This window comes from Protopterus annectens, chromosome 2.part1 (assembly GCF_019279795.1).
Source record: "Protopterus annectens isolate FY-2018-M chromosome 2.part1, PAN1.0, whole genome shotgun sequence".
Lineage (NCBI taxonomy): Eukaryota > Metazoa > Chordata > Ceratodontiformes > Protopteridae > Protopterus > Protopterus annectens.
Window position 1 is genome coordinate 1,742,627,293 of NC_056729.1, and position 22,668 is coordinate 1,742,649,960.

Sequence of the window (22,668 nt, forward strand, 5' to 3'; positions counted from 1 at the left end):
TGTGGTTTTCGAGCAAATTAGTGGTAAATCATTAAAGACTGAAGTTAGAAAATAATGACAGACATTTGAGTTTCAGATTTCATATCCTTTAGAAACTTTCTAAATTTGTAAGAGAAATATTTAAAAACTGTCCCTATTTTTGGGCCTCTGTCCCACTTTTACTTATGGCTTTGTCCAGATTTCTTGCTCTAAGAGGTTGAGAGGTATGGTGCTACAGTTGTTCATGTAGTCTCTCTCTCATAAACGCATATCACACATTATAAATGCATTGAAAAATGTTTAAAATGGATCTTAAAATTTGGGCTGTATGGTTTCATGAAGAACAGCTCCACATAGCAGTTAATGCAAGGCTAGGAATTCATAAAGTTTATTTCCTTTCCTCATCAGTATGGTGAGAGTTGGGCATTAATAAAGGAGACATATAAGGTTATGCCAATGCGGGGAGGTTTGAGTGTTTGAATTCGGCTTATATTAGGAATTCAAACTCCTCCGTCACACTAGCGGTCTTCATAGTGCCAGTCTCCTCCTTCACACTAGCTGTCTTCATAGTGCCAGTCTCCTCCTTCACACTAGCTGTCTTCATAGTGCCAGTCTACTCCTTCACACTAGCTGTCTTCATAGTGCCAGTCTCCTCCTTCACACTAGCTGTCTTCATAGTGCCAGTCTCCTCCTTCACACTAGCTGTCTTCATAGTGCCAGTCTCCTCCTTCACACTAGCTGTCTTCATAGTGCCAGTGTCTATGAAACAATCTACACTCAAAACAGCTTTATCACCTTAAAGTCAATTGTGATTATTTCTGTCAGTGAAGAGGGCCTTATCTCAAAGGACATCACAGGTGAAAACAAACACAACTCATATCTATACATATTAACTTTTCCCTCCATCTCTCCTATATGCCATTTGCACTGAAAGATAATTGTATAAAGCCTTACTTCACTCAGAGACTAGCCAGTGTGCCAAACACGTTTCATGAATAAGTATTTTAGCGCCATGTACAAGGGCTGCTGCCCTGGCTTTTCTGATCATAACACAATCCATGATATCACAGCATCTCTTAAGCACATCGTAAATAGTACAGAACTGATGAACAGCAAGTTTATCATTAGCACCACTGGCATAGGAGATTCTTACAGTAAAAGCTAACAGTTCTATAATTTGATATGTTTAGTCGGTACCAGAAAATAGGGGAAAACAGAATTACTTACTACGTGGCCCCGTGCTTGTGTCAAAGTAGGAAAATAGAGAATCAAGTTCGTCTGGACAGAAAAGTGAGTCACGGCGAAACCTTCTCTCGAATGCAGCAGCTGTTTCATTAAAAAATAACAAAATTGGTAAATATTTGCTGGAAAGGCAAATAATTCTTCATATAACATAGTTCTGACCCAGTATCAGGACATCATTTGATGTCAAGTAGACAATATCATTCCAATAATACAATCTATTTTTTCCTACCTGAACGGATTCCAGAGGCAAAACAAACCGGTCATATTAGAGAATAATGCAGTACACTCATGTCCATGAACTACACTAGAAGAAACATGCAACTGTTATAAACTGAGCTATGTGTTTTTGTGTTTAAGGGTAAAAGTTTAAACACTCTTCAAATATATTTTGGGTGCGCTGAAAAAATGTTGACTTTTTTATTGCATAACATTTTAAAGGTAACAATGTCAACAAGAATATAGAGTAGCATATTATCCAAAAACAACACAGTTCACATAGTTTAGGATACAGTTTCCTGAAAATATGTTGTTCATATAGGTTCACAGATTAGTACTAGGCTAACTGCCTTTGTGTGCTATTTTAAGTCTAGCCAATTACCCCATCTGAGAATCAAACCCTGAACCTTGTGTCTGTAAGGCAAATATCTTAACCATTGTGCCAAACTCCCTCTGAATATGAAGTCTGAAGGTAAGTACATTTTTAGCCTGTTTCCACAAGAATAAAAGTCGTGTACATCATTGAAGAATTCTTTTTCTTACTATTTCCATTATTTGAATGTTAAAGTTTCAAAGCATATTATAGGCCAACTCTTAGCATGGTTTTACGCCACACCACAGCACCACATCAGTCCTCCTACCCTTCTCTAACTCTATCAACATCAACCGAAACAATAACAAACTTACCTCTGCGCTCTTACTAGATCTCTCTAAGGCCTTTGATATGGTCAATCACCAACTGCTTCTCTGTACCCTGAAGGAATTGTCACTGAATAGTAGCTCTATTAAATGGTACCAATCTTACCTGTCTGATAGACAGCAAGCAGATTTATGGCAGAATACCCTAACCACACATCTACCCATTACTCTAGGAGTCCCCCAAGGCTCCATACTAGAACCACTACTCTTCTCAGTCTTTATCAATAACCTACCCACCATCACTCCTAAGGCCACCTGCATCCAATACACGGACGACTCTACTTTAATATGTACCGCCTCCTCCTCAACAGAGCTTATGACCCTAACTCAGAATACTTTCAATGATGTAGAAAAATGGTTTGCAAACTGCTGGCTTCTATTAAACTCTGACAAAACTAAACTGCTCATCTTTTCCCCACTTGCAAATCCTCCTCGCCATTTTTTTACTATAAGTTCCAACAATGGCATAACTATATCCCCAGATACTCACACAAACCTCCTGGGCGTCACAGTCGATAATGCCCTAAAATATGATATCCATGTCAATCAAACCATCAAATATGTCAACAAAAAACTGGGCTTCCTATACAGGATCAAACCCTTCCTCACTCCTTTTGCAAGAATCACCAACACTCGATACCACCTACTTTCTACCCTCCTCTATGCCTCAACCCTCTTCACTAACCTGAACCAAGCCACCCTTACCAAACTTGCTAGTTGTTACCACCATATTGCTAGATTTCCTACCTCTAGGACCCACTACTGTATCAACCTAACTCAACTAGGATGGCTGGAATGGCGCAGTCTTCTCCGATTCAAGCAACTTGCAACCCACAAAATACTGTATCAACCCAAAAAATACCAGCACTAAATAAGATTATCAAACCATACAGCAACCTGAGGTCACTACGTTCTGCTGACAAACTGCTGGTACAAACAAATAAGAGCATAAATGTGGATGGGGAATCTCTGTTCGCCAACTCAGTAGGCAAAACTTGGAATTTGCTACCTGCCGAACTTACCAATCCTCCTTAACCCAGTTAAAAAAACGCCTCAAACTACACTTCCAACAGCATTGACAATGTCCTTGCTTAAACCTCGATTAATCCCCACCCGCTGTTCCTGCGAACTCTCCCTAAGCAATTTCAATAATATACTCTAATAAGTGTATGAATTCTTGATGGGACTTAGGCCATAACTGTGTGCATTATTGTCTGAAACTGAAGCCGCATGATTTTGATGTTGTCTACTATGTTTTATCTAAGTTTGTAACCCTACTGAAAACTGCATATTATACTTATCTCTAAATGTTTCTATTGTTCCTAGTTGTATCTGTTTGTAACCCTACTGAAAACTGCATATTATACTTGTCTCTAAATGTTTCTATTGTTCCTAGTTGTAACTGTTTGCAGCCCTACTGAAAACTGCATATTATACTTATCTCTAAATGTTTCTGTTGTTCCTAGTTTTATCTGTTTGTAACCATACTGAAAACTGCATATTATACTTATCTCTAATTTTTTCTATTGTTCCTAGTTGTATCTGTTTGTGACCCTACTGAAAACTGCATATTATACTTATCTCTAAATGTTTCTATTGTTCCTAGTTGTATCTGTTTGTCACCCTACTGAAAACTGCATATTATACTTATCTCTAAATGTTTCTATTGTTCCTAGTTGTATCTGTTTGTCACCCTACTGAAAACTGCATATTATACTTATCTCTAACTGTTTCTATTGTTCCTAGTTGTATCTGTTTGTATCCCTACTGAAAACTGCATATTATACTTATCTCTAAATGTTTCTATTGTTCCTAGTTGTATCTGTTTGTAACCCTACTGAAAACTGCATATTATACTTATCTCTAAATGTTTATATTGTTCCTAGTTGTATCTGTTTGTCACCCTACTGAAAACTGCATATTATACTTATCTCTAAATGTTTCTATTGTTCCTAGTTGTATCTGTTTGTAACCCTACTGAAAACTGCATATTATACTTCTCTAAATGTTTCTATTGTTCCTAGTTGTATCTGTTTGTAACCCTACTGAAAACTGCATATTATACTTATCTCTAAATGTTTCTATTGTTCCTAATGTATTTGTACTCTGCTTTCTGGAGCTTTTCACCCGAGCTTCCACTAAAAATGGACATATCCAGTCGGACTTTCCCGGTAAACCAATGTAAAATAAATAAATAAATAAATAAATAAATGTTTTAACTTCTAAATCACACTTGACCTTCTGCTCCAAAGGAGGCTTCTGTCCTCCCTGACCTCACCTTAGGACACCTGCATTATTCTTTGGCAAAACTCATTTCCTATAAACACTCAGAATGACAGTACATATACACTATATTCCAAGGTAAGTTTGAGTTACAGTTTGCCAAACCCCACAAATGTTACAGCACCATGAATGTGGCAAACTCCCCACCTGACACTGTTCCTGGAGCAGGTCGCCCGGGTGCTTGGAGCCAGAAGTGATAGCCCTGGTGGGACTTGCCCCCCCACCTCACTGGGTAAGTAAAAAAATGACAAGAGTAGTGGTATTTCACCTGCTGCTGAGGACTCCCACTTATTCTATACCTTATGTCTCTTCATAGTGCTAGACTAGAGTCAAGCTCAACAGGGTCTTCTTTCCCTGTTGATTCTGCCAAGCCCATTCTTTTGGCTATGGTTTTGCTAGATAGTAGGTAAGGACAGTGGGAAACTCATTCATCCATTCATGTGTACCACTAATTAGATGACGAGGCATTTAGCTACCTTAAGACAGTCATAGTTACTCCCGCTGTTTACCCAGGTTTCATTGAATTTCTTCACTTTGACATTCAGAGCTTTGGGCAGAAATCACATTGTGTCAACACCTGTCTCGGGCCTTCGTGATGCTTTGCTTTAATTAAACAGTCAGATTCCCCCAGTCCGCACCAGTTCTAAGTTAGCTGCTAGCTGCTGGATGAAGTGGGATGCAGGTCAGGATCAGTGCCTGCCACAGCCGCAGCGATCAACAGGAAGGGCCCAGCGCATGTCCAGAGTCATCGCCTCCATCTCACCGTCCGCTCCGGGATGGGGGAGTGCTGCGAGGGGGCAATGCCTCATCCAGCCATGGCACGTGCCCAGCCCCGCTTCATGCCTGAGCCCGACTAACTCAGCCCTTAGAACCAATCCTTATCCTGAAGTTACGGATCTGGCTTGCCCACTTCCCTTACCTACACTGAGTGTACAGTCACTAAGTGACTACACTACGATAACCCTCTGCTCCAGAAGGAAGTCACCCCAAGAAAAGTTATAACACCCTGCTGCCATTCTGCTTTGCTAAATGAAGTGAAGTCAACTTCAAAAGAACATTACTAAAATGACCACATTTAATTTTATGTGCTATGTAGGGAAGCAATTATTTTAGTGTAGTTTTTTAATTATGATAAAGTATAACATTTGTATGTGTAATCATCTCCAATCCATTACTACCATTTACAATGGCACACATAGGGGTCTTCTTTAACTGCGAAAGGGGCCCCTTACTGGGGTCCAGTTTGCTGAGATTAGGGTCTCTCATATTAGCAGGCCATTGCAGACTATTAGGCAGGCTCTAAGGACTAGGATTTGAAGAATAACTAATGAAACAAGTACAGATCTGCAGCTCTGAAGGAACATGTAGGTGTATTATAAGGCACGAAGTGCTTAGAGATAGGTGCTGTTAAGGCCAGAGTATCACAACACTCTGTGTTAGGTTCATAGGTAGTTATAAGGCTTAATGAACCTAGACTGAATTCCCAGTTACCCCTAAGCACTGTCTAGTTAAGTGAGCTGTTTAAAGTTGCATAGTAGGCAAATGATAGCTAAGGGAATCAAACCCTGTACCCCAGGAATTACAGCTCAAAGCCTTAACCACATGTACCAACTGGTACATTCAGCCCTGTTCTTTTCTATTTATCAGTGACTGCATGCAAGCTGTTTTATCACTACTGTGCAAATGCAGATGACCTGCTCCTACTGAGAACTGGACAATCTATTTCACTAGTACAGAATGTTTCTCAAATTACTGGATGGCTTATAAGTGATGTATAATGTTTAGAACTACAGTTGTTTCAATGGTGTCTGTGATGTAAATTGTAACTCAAGTGATATATCATTTTGTATCTTTTTCATTTATATAAATGTAAGATTGCCTTTGTCGTATGTCTAAATTTAATAAAGAAGTTTGGAAAAAAAAATAGCACTTAATACATTCTGAGACTGTAGAGAAGGAAACTGACTATCAAGGCTAGTAATATATGGGCTTTGGTATGCAATAAAGACTAAATAATATGCTTTACACTCGATTCTATATGGCCTGTTAAGACCTCTATTCAGCAAGTACAAATCCATTTGCTTCTATGCTTGTGTTTTGATCTTTTTAAAGAGCAAAAGGAAACCTGTGTTGATGGAAGTGATTAAACAATTAGAATTGCTGCTATAGTCCATAATCTCCTGATTAAAAAATACAAAAGGACTACTAAATTAATCATCAGATTCTGGCATTCAAATGTGCTTTTGTTGCCATAAATTAATGCCAATATTCTACAGGTCGAAGTAAATAAGACATGCCATTCCATGTTTTCTCTGTCTCTCTCTCTCTGCTCTGGGCATCAAGGAATGTTTTTCTCTGTCTCTCTGTCTGCTCTGGGCATCACTGATGGTCAAAACGGAAAGCCCACTGCCTTCCCACCCTGGACATAAATCCCTACCACAAGCTGTACTTTCATGTCAGTTGCCATAACTTGAGCTGGTCCACAAATGCATTACCAAAAATGGCAGTCGCTTGCTTCATTGTCAAAAACAATTTACTGTGAAGATCAACCTTTGGTTTAGCAACTAGAAAAAGTGACGTCAGCAGTATATCTCTCATCAAGCAAAATTAATTTCCTATAAAAATTCAGAATGACAGTATATATACTATATTCCAATGTAAGTTTGAGTTACAGTTTGCCAAACCCCACAAATGGCACTGCACCATGAATATGGCCAAGCCCAAGAAGATACAGTAAACCATAAGAATCGAGCAGCAATGACTGAAGCTTTCTTGGTGTTTTATTACCTGCTCAGCTGGTCAGTTTGACCATTATATGCACTTCCTACTTAACTGTGCCAAGGTCTTGCTTACATCTCCAAAGAGCCTTCTTTAAGTTTACTGCAGCCAAGATAATTAGTTCTCGTTGTAAAGTGCTTCACCATCACTATCCTGCCTTCACTGCTACTGTTAAACAGCACTGGCTTTCTTAGATGAGCATACTGAATATGTGCTAACATTGTACTGAGTTATGAAGTGGCAGGTATTTGCAAGCTATCTGTAGAATGTTGCTTTGGTATGAATTTGTTCCCACTTGACAAATCTATAAAAACATTTGTACAGTGATTTTATAACTGTCTGTATGATGCATCTTGTTAGTCTGGACTGAGCCATAGCTGACAATGGTCTTTGTCCAGACTAGTTGTGAAATAAATGAAATATGCTTTAAAATAACTTAATGATTTGGTCTAAGAACTGCACCAAAAGTAATCTTACCAAAATCCCACTCAGGAGAGAAGAACCCAAAGTGGAAGGCAGTAAAGGTCTGTGTTCCAAAATAAGTTAAAAAGCAGGTAGAAATGATCCACAGACCACCAGGATAAAACGTATATATTTAATTAGCCACAAGGACGTTAGCGCTTTTGGGTATAAAACCCTTCTTCAGACATAAAATGTTAACCAGTTCTTGATACATTTATACAAATTTGCACCAGTCACAATCTTCTTCTTCTTTCGGCTGCTCCCGTTAGTGGTCGCCACAGCAGATCAACTGTTTTCATTTCTTCCTGTCCTCTGCATCTTGCTCTGTCACACCAACCACCTGCATGTCCTCTCTCACCACATCCATAAACCTTATCTTAGGCCTTCCTCTTTTCCTGTTACCTGGCAGCTTCATCCTTAGCATCTTTTTCCCAATATACTCTACATCCCTCCTCAGCACATGTCCAAACCAACGTAATCTTGCCCCTCTGGCTTTGTCTCCAAACCTTCCAACCTGGGCTGACCCTCTAATATACTTATTCCTAATCCTGTCCATCCTCGTCACACCCAGTGTAAATCTTAACATCTTCAACTCTGCCACGTCAAGCTCTGACTCCTGTCTTTTTGTCAATGCCACTGTCTCCAACCCATATAACATAGCTGGTCTCACTACCCTCTTGTAGACCTTCCCTTTCACTCTTACTGGTACTCGTCTGTCACAAATCACTCCTGACACTCTTCTCCACCCACTCCATCCTGCCTGTACTCTCTTCTTCACCTCTCTTCCACACTCACCATTACTCTGAACTGTTGATCCCAAGTACTTAAACTCATCCACCTTCACCACCTCTACTCCCTGCATCCTCACCATTCCTCTATCCTCCCTCTCATTCACACACACATAGTCTGTCTTAGTCCTGCTGACCTTCATTCCTCTTCTCTCTAGAGCATATCTCCACCTCTCCAGGGTCTCCTCCACCTGTTCCCTACTCTCACTACAGATCACAACATCATCTGCAAACATCATAGTCCACAGGGACTCCTGTCTGATCTCGTCTGTCAACCTGTCCATCACCATTGCAAATAAGAAAGGGCTCAGAGCTGATCCTTGATATAATCCCACCTCCACCTTAAACGCATCCGTCACTCCCACCGCAGACCTCACCGCTGTCACACTACCCTCGTACATATCCTGTACCACTCTTACATACTTCTCTGACACTCCCGACTTCCTCATACAATACCACAACTCCTCTCTAGGCACCCTGTCATATACTTTCTCTAAATCCACAAAGACACAATGCAACTCCTTCTGACCTTCTCTGTACTTCTCCATCAACACTCTCAGAGCAAACATTGCATCTGAAGTGGTCTTTCCTGGCATGAAACCATACTGCTGATCACTAATCATCACCTCCCTTCTTAACCTAGCTTCCACTACTCTTTCCCATAACTTCATACTGTGACTGATCAGTTTAATCCCTCTGTAGTTGCTACAGCTCTGCACATCACCCTTACTCTTAAAAATCGGTACCAAAACACTTCTTCTCCATTCCTCAGGCATCCTCTCACTTTCCAAGATTTCATTAAACAATCTAGTTAAAAACTCCACTGCCATTTCACCTAAAGACCTCCATGCTTCCACAGATATGTCATCTGGACCAACAGCATTTCTGTTCTTCATCCTCTTCATAGCTATCCTTACTTCCTCCTTGTTAATCCACTGCACTTCATGATTCACTATCTGCACATCATCCAACCTTCTCTCCCTCTCATTCTCTTCATTCATCAGCCCCTCAAGGTACTCTTTCCATCTGCTCAACACACTCTCCTCACTTGTGAGTACATTTCCCTCATTATCCTTTATCACCCTTACCTGCTGCACATCTTTACTAGCTCGGTCCCTCTGTCTAGCCAACTGGTACAGGTCCTTTTTTCCCTCCTTAGTGTCCATACAACTCTTCATACGCCTTATCCTTAGCCTTCACCATCTCTCTCTCTTTGCCATGCACCTCATCAATAAAATAATTAAAATCAATTAAAATTAATCATTTTGAATATATGGTCTACGCCTACTCAAAACCGATTTTAAAGGCACCATAGCATTTAAACCTGGGTGCCTATGGGCACCCAACTCAGTAATCCATCTAGTCTCACAATATTCAGTATAACCTGTTAAACTGCCTTTTCTCCCATCCCCATTGACCTGCTGTAACACTTAAAAAGAAAACTGATGTCCTAGATTCTTCTCTATATGTAAGGAAAGTGCATTTCTCTTGTCTTTTAATCTAACCGCTGACAAATGTCTAAAGATCCTATGTTTGAATCTACAATTCGTCTTCCCTACATCAAATGAGGGGCAGCTGTCACAGATAGCTAAATATACAATATTAGTTGTTAAACAAGTAGCCCTAACTCTAAAAATATATTCCTTCTCTGTTATTGGATGAACAAATTTGGACCTCTTATTACTCAATCTACAAGCCTTACAGAGCTGACATGGAAACGTTCCAACCATATTGTTATAAATGGGGTCATTCACTTTAGTCTGTTTATCACAGAGTAATTGTTTTAAATTCTTATTACTCTTATAAACAAAATCTGGGTATTCACCCACTATGCCCCTTAATGTGTCATCAGTCTGTAGAATTTTCCAGTTGCTTCTAATTACATTTTGTACCCATCTGATATCACTACTATAAGTCACATATAATGGAACCTTGCTCTTATTAACTATTTTCTTTTTTCTAATATTTCTACGTGTATGATTCTGAACACCTTTGGAAGAGAACCAGGGTGCTGCCTCTGTTTCTCTAACCCCTATAACATCATTCATGGTACTGTCTGCATCATTTTGCTTATAACCCCTGGCTATTAATCTAGTATTAAACAAATTCAGTTCATCTTGCAGGGTATCATTATCTTTACAAAGCCTTGATAGAAGTATGGTTTGTCTCTTAACAATGTTACGGAATACAAACCCTGGATGCATACTATCCTTGGCTAAAAGGCCATTCTTCCAACAGGGTTTCCTATATACTTTAGAATGAATCAGACCCTCATCTCATTGGTCTAACAGTATCTAGAAACTCCATCTTAGTTTATGAGTAATTGGCCGAAAACCTCAAAAGAATCAGTCGATTGTTCAATATAATGAATGAACTGTGTTACCATCCCATTAGTTCCTGTCCACAGCATAAAAATGTTGTCAACAAAATGTACATAGAATGCCACATATTGTGACCACTGATTACATATATTGAAAATGGTTTCCTCTTCCCATAAGGTAAGAACTAAATTTGCATAAGAATTGGCACAGGGGGTTCCCATGGCCACCCCTCATTTCTGCCAAAAGTATTGTCCATTGAACATGAAAACATTATGCCCTAATACTAGTTCTAAGAGACATTTAATTTGTGTCAATTCTTGCTGACTAATAGACTCTTCTCTAGTTAGCAACCTTCCAATAGCTTTAATGCCATACCCCATTGGGTATGACAGTAAACAAGTCCTTTACATCCAAAGTGACCATTAGATATAAAGTATCAAAATCATGTCCATCTACAAAACTGTATAGGCTAATTAAAAAATGTGCACTGTCCATCACTATTCTAGGTACATAGCCAACAACATTTTTCAACTTGGATTCTATCCATAAAGAACAGTGTTCAGTGACGCACCCCCTGCCCAAAACTAAGGGTCTAAAGGGTGGGTCATGTGCATCTTTATATATCTTAGGCAATGCCTTGAAGATCGGTATAACTGGATAGTCAACAGAAGCAAAATCAAAAATTTCTTGCGTGATGATATCAGATTGCCTTAGTTCACATAAAATATTTTTAACATGTAGAATTATATCATTAATCAAATTAACATCAATCTTATCAGATGTAGAATTAGTAAAGAGCATAGATTCAATTTTATCTTTGTAATAAGCAAAATCCATTACTGCAATTGTCCCTCCCTTGTCTGCCGGTCGTACAACTAAATTTTGATTGTCCTGTAATGCTTTTAAAGAAGATTTTTCTTCCTGTGTAAAATTATAAAAACAGTGATTGGAATGATAGTCCACTAAGGAGCGTAACTGATCTCCTCAAGTCTTAATGAAAATGTCCACAGTAGAGTCATGGTTGGGCATAAATACACTCGGTTTCCTTAATCTATTACCCACTGAAACATTTCCCTTTCTCCAAACATTTTCTTTAATCGTAAATTCCTACCAAATTGTTCCAATTCAATAATTAAATCTGTATAGTTGTGTTTTGTAGAAGGAAAAAAATTAAGACCTTTACCTAACACACGTAATTGTGTCTCAGATAATTCAACACTAGAGAAATTAAACACCAAATTGTCAGTACCTGCAGTCATACTGAGGTTTTCTCCGTTTTCTTTCTTGACTGCTCAGTCTCTTCATGGAGTCTCCCCCCTGCTTATCCAGTCGTTTCTCTTTCTTCTTCCTCACAGGAACTGGCAACGGATGAAAAACCAACTGTGAGTACAGGGTCTTCAGTCGTGCTCCTTGTTCCACTATAACTTTCCATCTCTCCTGCCCCTCACTCATTGCTGCAACTTCATCTTTATCCGCTGGAGAAACATTCACATCATTATGAACAGTGGCAATAGGCTGTTTATTACTGATGATCTCTCCTGAAAACTCTCCTGCATTATTCACAGATTCCACAATGTCAGCTTGTGCTACTGACCCCTCCGATGTTAAGATGCTATTCACCTCAATCGTTACTCGTCCCGAGGGCATTTCATTCACAGTAGATGTCACCAGTGTGGTCATTCCCCTCTGTTCACCTGAACGATTGGACGAACTCCTCATCAATCGGCCAATAGAAAACGAGGGACTATGTGAACTAACCAATCGTGACCCATTCATACTCATTGTAGTGTTGGTAGTTCTCCGAGGAACAGAGGTAGAATTCCTCGGCCACATAAAGATATTACCATGCCGAAAATCATTGTAGTCTCTCACTAATTTCATAGCTTTCACTTGCAGTTTAGTGTCATAGGCACTGATGGCACAATATAGCACATCCATTTTAAGTACACAGTTATCACTAGAAAACTTAGTTTCAATTTCCAACTGTGTAGATTCAATAGATTTAGCTAATTTCTGTTCCTCAGGCAGGAAGAAATTAATCAAGAGACTCATATACTGTGAACTCGTCTCAAGATTTAACTCCTGCCATTGTGTCAGTAATTCTGGATAACGATCCCCATAAGTAGGCATACAGAGAACTCTCATACCTCGCGGAACCACATGAAAATGCAGGCAGGCTTCTAGATGTAATTGTTGCCATTGCAACCGCTTAAGTTGGTATAAATCATTCTCCAGTGATGATGTAGACAGTACCATGAATGATGTTATAGGAGTTAGAGAAACAGAGACAGCACCCTGGTTCTCTTCCAAAGGTGTTCAGAATCATACACGTAGAAATATTAGAAAAAAGAAAATAGTTAATAAGAGCAAGGTTCCATTATATGTGACTTATAGTAGTGATATCAGATGGGTACAAAATGTAATTAGAAGCAACTGGAACATTCTACAGACTGATGATACATTAAGGGGCATAGCGGGTAAATACCCAGATTTTGTCTTTAAGAGGAATAAGAATTTAAAGCAATTACTCTGTGATAAACAGACTAAAGTGAATGACCCCATTTATAACAATACGGTTGGAACGTTTCCATGTCAGCGCTGTAAGGCTTGTAGATTCATTAATAAGAGGTCCAAATTTCCTGTAACAAATTAGTGTTACAGCAGGTCAATGGGGATGGTAGAAAAGGCAATTTAACAGGTTATACTGAATATTGTGAGACTAGATGGATTATTGAGTTGGGTGCCAATAGGCACCCAGGTTTAAATGCTATGGTGCCTTTAAAATCGGTTTTGAGTAGGCGTAGACCATATATTCAAAATGATTAATTTTAATCGATTTTAATTATTTTATTGATTCTGCATTGTGATTGGTGCAACTTTGTATAAATGTATCAACAACTGGTGAACATTTTGTGTCTGAAGAAGGGTTTTATACCTGAAAGCGCTAACATCCTTGTGGTTAATTAAATATATACTTTTCAAAATCCCACTCAGAAGTACAGAACCTGTTGTTACAAACAAATCTGAAACTACTCTCTGGTATCATTCCAAGGAGTTACAAAATGCAGATTTCACTTGTGATGCCCTAGACAATTCAGGGAATATAACATGACATGTACAGGTGTTACTATAAGTGACAGCGGAATTCACAAGTGCATTCTGTCATGCTGTTTGCCTTTGCAGAATGTTGTTACACATGCTGCTTTTTTAAAAAGAAGTCCCTAATGATCGTGTCTCCTAGGTCATAGGACAAGCCATCTTAACAGATGCTAAACCATCAACCCAGCAACAGGACAACCACACAAAATAAATAGAGAGCAGCTTTTGGAATAGACGCATGCCATGGGAAGCTACCCAGGTGGACTAAACACCTATGGGATACTTTCTGCTACTGCCGATTACAAAAGATAAAGAGGTCAATGCCATAAGAATGTTTTCTATTTTTTAAGACCCTAGAAACACACTAACGGACTAATTTAATTTCTCTGCCATGCACATTTGCTATGACTAAAATGTGTTCTGTTTGGCCTGAAGATTTACAGCACTGTAATTGAGTTAGGTCCTGCACATAAGGGCTCTTATTAGTGTCTTAGAAAGAGGTTCAAAGCAACGTAGACTTCTAGCAGAGTCTTTTTCATATTGTTGAATATAGCAGATGACTGCTATCGCTGCCACTTCCCTTTCTGTCATATATACCGTCATCATTTTCAGCAAAAGGGGCAGCTGTTAACATTGCACTATGTACACTGCTCAATTCTTCCTGAGCAGGAAGAGAACATTTGTTCACTGACTGCATCTCTTATTCATAACAAATATAAAACAAACAACTAGAGGAAAATATCCATTTCTGTTTGTGAGACACTGAGCAGCAGAAGCTTTAAGGATACACAGAAATTAGCAAAACAGATGAAAAGGTAATAAAATATATGCGTAAAATGCACAAAAATCCATATGTAACAGCAGTTAATGACAGGAGTAAAATGTGTATGCATCTCTCAGATGTCCAGAATTTCACAGAATGTCCACGTTTTTGCTTCATATTTTTGGTCTAGTCCTCATACAATCTGGAGGTTTTCTGGCAAATAGTTGCAGACTGAAATCAATAAATAATGGCAGACAATTGAGTTTCAGACTTAATATTTTTCAGAAAATGCATGCTAATGAAAAATAATTTATTCTGACAGCTTTCTAAGTTTCTAAGAGCAATATTAATATGTTCCCTACTTTTGGGCTTCTGTCTCCCCATTATGTTCACCTTCATCCAATTTTCTTGGGCTTAGAGGTAGAGAGGTATTAAAAAACAATTCTTGTGAAGACAGTCTGGAGGAAAGTGTATCCACCTATCTGCATGCATCCATCAGGGCTCATTTCCATATGCACACACCCAAAATTTGAGGAACTGTTTCTCCTAAACAGTGACAACAAAGACCAACTTCACAAAGGCAGAGTTTCCACCCACAATCAGTAATACTTAAAACAGAGAGGGCTGTGGAAGTGTGAGGATTGTGGAAAAACATTCGAGTCCTTCAGGCAATATCTCATTACAGCTCTTACGCTATCAGGGCACAGCCTGAACCTTCTGAACAAGGACGATCTGCAAAAATAAAGAAAACTTCTGATCACAGCTGGAAAGGAGGTCTAAAGGAGGGTGCCAGCAAAGAGGACAACACCTTTTCTGGATAAAATTAGTTGTTTGAAGGGAAGGTGAAACAAAACAATCTGTAATGCTACCTGTGCTACCTTTAACTTGTGGTATGGCTGAGGCAGTCATGCTCAAAATCACCAGAGTCAGCTAACGAATGCATCACATGAGAAGAACATCTGCATTTTAATTTACAGACAGCTGGCATCCATGTGGAGTGATGCAGGGCTGCAGTAGAGTGATACCTGGCTGCAGGGCTGCAGCAGGGTAATACAGGGTTACAATGCACAGATGCACTGCAATTTTAGATGTTAGAGTGATGCAGGGTTGCATCGTTACAGTACAGTCATGCAGGGTCGCAGGGCTACAGTGCAGTGATGCAGGGTTACTGTTCTGCACTGCAATGATATACAACTACAGTGCAGTGAAGCAGGACAGTGGTGGAGTGATGTAGGTTTGCAAAGCTGTGCTGCAGTTATGCAGGGCTGCAATTGATGTTAGGCTACGGTGCAGTGATGCAGCGCAGTTGAGGAGGGCAGTAGTGGAGTGATGCAGGGCAGTGGTAGAGTGACCCATGACTCCAGTGGAATGATGCAGGACAGAAGTGCAGTTATCCAGAGTAGTATGGAGTGATAAACAGAAACCAAAACCTGATGCCCAGTGAATCGTCTGAAGTTATAGAATTAGTGAGTAATGCCGTGAATAAGCAAATAGTAATATGTGACAAAACCTTCATATTGAATGAGATTCTCCCCTAAAACATGCTGGAAACAATAAACATTATTAATTTCTGCAAGTACATATGTTATAGGTGTAGTATCTCTATTTATGATGGACGAGACATTCAATGAAAGGTTATTCATCTGTATAAGGAAAGGAAAGCACATGGCAAACTTGACATCATGAGATCACCATCTGAATTTTCTTTATCGCAGAGTTATAAACGTCATGAAGTTTTTTGGTAAATAGTACAGTAATTTATACAATTATTATGCAAATTTAAAATCTAAATTTTTACATTGTATACATGTTATCAGCAAAACTGCCAAATCCCTGCAATACTCCTACTAAAATGCACCATAAAGGTGACTGCTGACACAAAGATGGGAATTCGACAAAGACACTACTTCAGATTACACAGATTGCTGTCTGTTGTCCTACAACAACTATGATCCAAGATCTCCAACCGCTTTCACTGTCAATGGTCATCAAGAAGTCAACCACATGCTGTGAAGGCTCGGCATCATAATATGCTGTGATATCAACATGTGGATCCCCACAGAGAGTCTTACAAGGATGACATTGAGACAGGATAAGGGTTTCTGACTATACCCACAAACTTGGCTAAGTGCTTGTTGTGGTGCTGTCTACTCCCATGGTGACCCTGAAGGACAGGTAAAGAAGAATATGAAACAGCACGTTAACAGCTCCTACCCTTTTCTCTATTATTTTTTATTTCTCTCTAGCTATTAGACTTACTGTCCTTGAAATATGCCTAAACTATCACCACTTCTCAGGTTTTTTTAGAAGAGAGAGTGAAAAGTTATTGGGGTGGTGACAGGATAATGTTGGAAACCTACAGTCCGGTTAGTTTGGCATCTATTCTCTCTACACATAGAACTATTTAATGCCTTACAGAAGGCTCCACCTAGGGTGTAATATCTGCTCTTTTTTTCCCACATGATGTTATTCTAGGAAGGCTTTGTGTATCAGACTTTAAAAATGCTGTGATTCAATGTCTGAGAGATGGATCAAGGTGTCCCTATGGAGAAGGTCTTGCTGGATATGGTTAAAGTGACTGACACTTTGCCACATGACTCAAGTTTATAAATCTTATAAATTTAAGTACAGATTACATTACTGGGTCTAGGATTATTCCTTAACATGTAACTGGATCATTTCAAGTGATTATACATGTTGTCAGTTCCCAGCAGAGATTCTGCAATGTTCAGACCTTTGTCAGCCAAGTTACACCCACCAACAATCTTACCCATTTAGGTATGTGGCAGGTGTTAAAAATGTCGAGGACTACAACACTGCTACTTACTGTTCTCAAAACTGAGAAGGATGCATTTCCATAGAAGCAGTATTCACTTAACCTGAGTACTTCTAATAATTAAGGAATAGAACATGTTAATTCTTCTTACATTTAATATTAATTATGCATCAATAATTAAAAATGTTATCTGCTTATAATGTACAGGATTTTCAAATAATAATAACAATAATAATAATGTAATTATCCTTCAAGATCACATTTCCTTTCTTGTAAGGCCAGAAGAAATATGGGCTCATAACTATGCAAAGCTTTTGTTGTTAGCAGTGACCTCTGCAATCACACATTACTCATATACTTTACTGTACCTTATATTTGTCATTTAGGGCTTCTAGAATTTCATTATTTGAGAAGTTAGCTTTTAAGTGGTTTCAGTACAATGCCAACACACTTCTTAAACTCAATGCATAAATGAATCCCTATGTGTACTAATGCAACAGGTCAGTTTCCTCAGAAACTACAGAACAGTATTCTCTGCACAAATAACTGTTATCCCGTTTATTATGTTTGTTCCTATATATAAAATTTAATTTAAAATTTTAAACAAAGAACATCATTCCATATAATATTTTAGCCATCAGCTTTTTAGAGGTTTAAAAACAAATTAGATATTTAGCATAGCAGTTTCAGACGTCTCTCAGCTGACAAGCTGACACACTATCAAGTGCCTTGATCTGTACAGACACCATGAACTATCTCGTAAGCCCCCCCTAAGAAACTTCTCTGAACTAAATCTTTCTGAAGACGGGCAAACTAAGAGATCTGCTACACATACCAATCTACTGATTAATGTAATACAGAATAGTGCGACACAGAATGGAAGGACATTAAAGATCTGCCTAAAGCAGATACCCTACACTGACCACCTTAAAAAAATTCCAGCTATACTCTGTCACAAATCGTCTACATAGAGGTGATCTCTGCTTAACATACAAGGCCATGTCAAACCCAGAGCTGTTGGACATGCTACACTTAAAGAAATCCCAATCCCTCAGAGCCACACGCTCCAGAGATCTAAACTTGTCATCACAATAAACAAAACATGCTGGAGGGATAGGTTCTTTACCCAGAGACTCCCCAGACTTTGGAATAGACTGCCCATACATGTCAGGCAGAGCGCCTCTTTGGCCCTCTTCAAAAGGAACCATGATGATTGGATGGGAGAAAGGAAATTCACCTCGGGGGTCACGTCAGTCGCCCTGCTAGACAGGGGTCCAGGGAATTAAATAGTGTGGGAAGAAATAGCCAGGGAATTGTTATGGCTGGGGCCGATAGCCTAGTACCAACCTATGAACATATGAGGTGTACATGCATACACTTATCTGTGAAAATGACATATATTGGTATGTAAGCTGTGCGCGCCCGCACACACACACACACACACACACACACATACATACCGACAGATATTAAAATGTAATGCTTCCCAAACTGCTAGTGGATTATTCTGACTGTCAACCAAAATAATCATCCTCCCAAGATTTATTTTGTTTGCCAGTCTATTTGCTAAGCAGTTCAGTATTCCAGTCCACTGAATTGTAAAGCAGTAATCAATATATTTGGGTGTTAGGATATCTCACATTTCCAGACAAATTCATTTCTGAGTGGAATATACCAAGAAAAACAATTTCCTCACCATTACATAGATTACTTGACTTTTTCAGGATCTGTGGAATCCATTAAATGCCTTCTCCTGCACTGGGAGTCCATAATGCTTATGATTACCTGAGGTAAATGTTGCTGGAGAGGCACTACCGGCATCATGTCGATACTTCCGCCTTGCTGTCGGTGCTCTGGTGGAGCTGTTGTGCCGCTGGCATTTCTTTACACTCCATCGTCGGGGTTTGTGTTCACTCCCTGTGAGGGCCTCACTGTTGGGCAATTTCTTCAAGAATTTTTTTTCCACGTACTTTGCCTTAATCCATGCTTCTTTTTCTTGCCTGCAGAATACAGAAGGAATATTTGAAGGTCTGTTCGTAAGCAGCATGCTATTAAGGCAAATAATTTTCCCCTTATGACATTTCTCAGCCCATATTATAATTGCCCCATACACTACTTAAAATCACAGTTAGGTACAACGCATAAGTGCACTCACCAGGTTTATGTACAGAACAAAACAGTTGTGTACCTACCATAAATGTAGATGTTCACGTGTATTCACTGTTGCAGTCATTACAATTGGGTTATCCTGCTGGCAGGCTACCCGCAGTCGGCCTGAGTTCCAAAGTCTAGGTCCGGCGTCGGTTGCTGTCGCCTCTTCCCTGACGTCAGTGCGCCAGGGGTATATAAGATGCAGCCGACGCCATTTTCTTCAGTTTTTCTTGCCCCAGATATCAGGTGCCCCTAAAATGGTAGGCTAAATTATGCCAATAAACATGCATGCGCAAAAACAACTTTTCCTTCATCTACAAGCAAATACACCACATTGGTTGTATAGAGTAGAAAAGTACAGATAGGTCCCAGCAAAAAAAAGGGGGATGGTGGGAGGGTAACTTGGACTGCAACAGTGAATACACTCGAACATCTACATTTATGGTAGGTAAACAACTGTATTATGTTCATCGTGTTTCACTGTTGCAGTCATTACAATTGGGTTGAATCCCAAAGCTAAGGTTGGGAGGCTGGAGCTAAATAGGATTAGGAGAGGCTATAAGGCCCTGCAGAACTGCAGTGGCAAAGCCTGCCCGGGATTTAGAGTAGAGAGGTAAGTGATAGTGCTTTGTAAAGGTATGCACTGAACTACAAGTTGCAGCCTCTAAGATGCCTTTGGTTGGTACTTCTCTGAGGAAGGCTGCTGAAGTGGCTGCTGCTCTGGTTGAATGTGGCCTAATGCCCTTAGGCACTGATTTGCCATACTGTGAATAGCATAAATGAATGCAATGGCCTATCCACTTTGAAATAGTCTGTTATGAGATAGGCTTTCCTTGTGATGCTGCAGCATATGCCATTAGAAGTTGATCAGTCTTTCTAAAAGCTTTAGTTCTGTCCAAGTAGAAGCATAGCTGTCTGTGAATGTCCAAAGAATGCAGAATTCTCTCACCCTTATTCTGTGGGTTTGGATAAAATGTAGGCAAATGAATTGTTTGGTTAAGGGCCACACTGGACACTACCTTAGGCATAAATGTAGGGTTTGTCCGCAGCGAAACCCTGTCAGGATGGAAAATGATAAAAGGTTCCACAGCCATGAGTGCCTGTAACTCTGAGACTCTTCTAGTGGAGGTTATTGCTAGGAGCAGAGCTGTTTTCCAGGATAAGAATTTTATGTCAGCTGCAGAGGCTGGCTCAAACGGAGGTAGTGTGAGTTTTTCCAAGACATAGTTGAGGTCCCATGCAGGTATTGGTGCTGTCCTTGGAGATCTTATGTTTTTGGCCCCTCTGAGGTACTGCCTCAGTAACGGATGAGAAAAAATAGGTGGTTCTGTATTGTAATGAGCTGAAATGGCAGAGGCATGAATTTTAATTGATGAAAAGGAAAGGCCTTTATCCAGCATCTCAGTTAAGTATTGCAAAATCTGAGGAATATTTGGAACAATCGTGTCAATACCTTGTGCTTGGTTCCAAGCACAGAAACTCTTCCATTTGTCTACATAAGATTTTCTGGTGCTATGCCTCATGGCCTCCAAAATAACATCCATCACTGCTTTAGAGAGAGGTGTGTCTTGAGAGGCTATATTATCTGCCATGCCTCCAGGTTTAAGGTTTTGAGTTGGCTGTGCAGTATCTGGCGGTCTTGTTGGGTCAGTAAGTGAGGAATTTGAGGTAATGTCCAGGCTGGGCAGTGAGACAAGCTCTTTAGGATTGGGTACCAGTGCTGGTGGGGCCAGTCTGGGGCAATCAGTATAATTTTTGGTTTCTCTCGTCTGACCTTGAGGAGTACCTTGGGGAGGAGAGGCAGAAGAGGAAAGGCATATACTGTTAGAGCATCCACTTTCCATGCTTGCTTGGATAAGTCCTTGTGCAGAATCTTTGTAGTTGGTAGTTGTGAGGGGAGGAAAATAGGTCTATGTCCGGGCATCCCCAGGTCCTTGTTATCATGCTGAAGACTTGTGGATCCAATTTCCACTCGTGGGGATCCATTAGGTTTCTGCTTAGTTCGTCTGCCAGAGTATTTTTCCTTCCTGGCAGGAATTGAGCTTGTAGATGTAATTGGTAAGTCAATGCTGTGTGCCACAAGTTCATGGCTAGCCAGCAGAGGGGGTAGGAATGTGTGCCTCCCTGCTTGTTTATGTACCATGACTGTAGTATTGTCAGTCTTTATTAGTAGTTGTCCTGGATGAAGTTGATCCCTGAAGGCTGTTAGGGCATTCTGAACAGCTAGCATCTCTTTTTGATTGATATGTAGATGCATTTGACTTGCGGACCATGTGCCCTGAATACATCTTCCTGCCATATGGGCCCCCCAGGCGTAATCTGATGCATCTGTTGTCAATGTCTGCCTGGCTGTGGGTAAGGTGAATGGCTGTCCTGTGTTGTGGTGACAGGCTTTTGCCCACCATCTAAACTCCTGTTGCAGGCAGGTAATGAGGGTAATTATTGTTTCCAGGCTGTGGCAATGTTGAGTCCAAACACTTTTTAGATACCACTGAAGTTTCCTGATATGCAGGCTTGCATATGGAATTAGCAGATTGCAGGATACCATGAAACCGAAGGCCTGCAGAATTTTTCTTGCAGATAACTGGGTCTTTGTTGCCAACATTTTGAAATAAGTAGTCAGTTGTCTGTGTTTCTGGTGTGAGATAAGCTGTCTGGGCAGTTGTATTTAAGCTTGCACCCAGGAATATTATCTCTTGAGAGGGTACGAGTTTTGGCTTCTTCTCATTTACTGTGTACGCTAGACTTGTCAGTAATCTTTTTACAAACGCCAGATGCTGTAGTAGAATGTCCTTGTTCTCCGCTTGAATAAGGCAGTCGTCCAAGTAAGGATATATTTGTATTCCTCTGTCTGCAAAATGCAATTACTGGTGCCAGGCACTTTGTGAAGATCTTGGGTGCAGTAGATAAGCCAAAGGGCAGTGCAGAGAATTGGTAGTGTATTGAGCCAGCTTTGAATCTGAGGTATCTTCTGCATGTTTGTCTGACTGGGACATGCAGGTATGCCTCTTTTAGATCTAAAGTCACAAGCCAAGCCCTCTTGCCCAAAATGGGCAGAAGCTGCTGTAGAGTCAACATTTTGAATTTTGGAATATCCAGATATGTGTT

General features: G+C 39.9%; 1 protein-coding gene across 4 annotated transcripts in view; it reads right to left on the reverse strand.

The window, feature by feature from the left end:
- The window catches only part of ACAP3 (ArfGAP with coiled-coil, ankyrin repeat and PH domains 3), a 1,969,869-nt gene that overhangs the window by 70,650 nt on the left and 1,876,551 nt on the right, over nt 1–22,668 (reverse strand). For all 4 annotated transcript variants that reach the window (XM_044063200.1, XM_044063202.1, XM_044063201.1 and 1 more), the window contains exons 18-19: nt 19,195–19,409; nt 1,207–1,305 (exon numbers count right to left, since the gene is read on the reverse strand). In XM_044063200.1, coding sequence (XP_043919135.1) covers nt 1,207–1,305; nt 19,195–19,409 — 314 coding nt within the window. The remainder of the gene's footprint in view (nt 1–1,206; nt 1,306–19,194; nt 19,410–22,668) is intronic.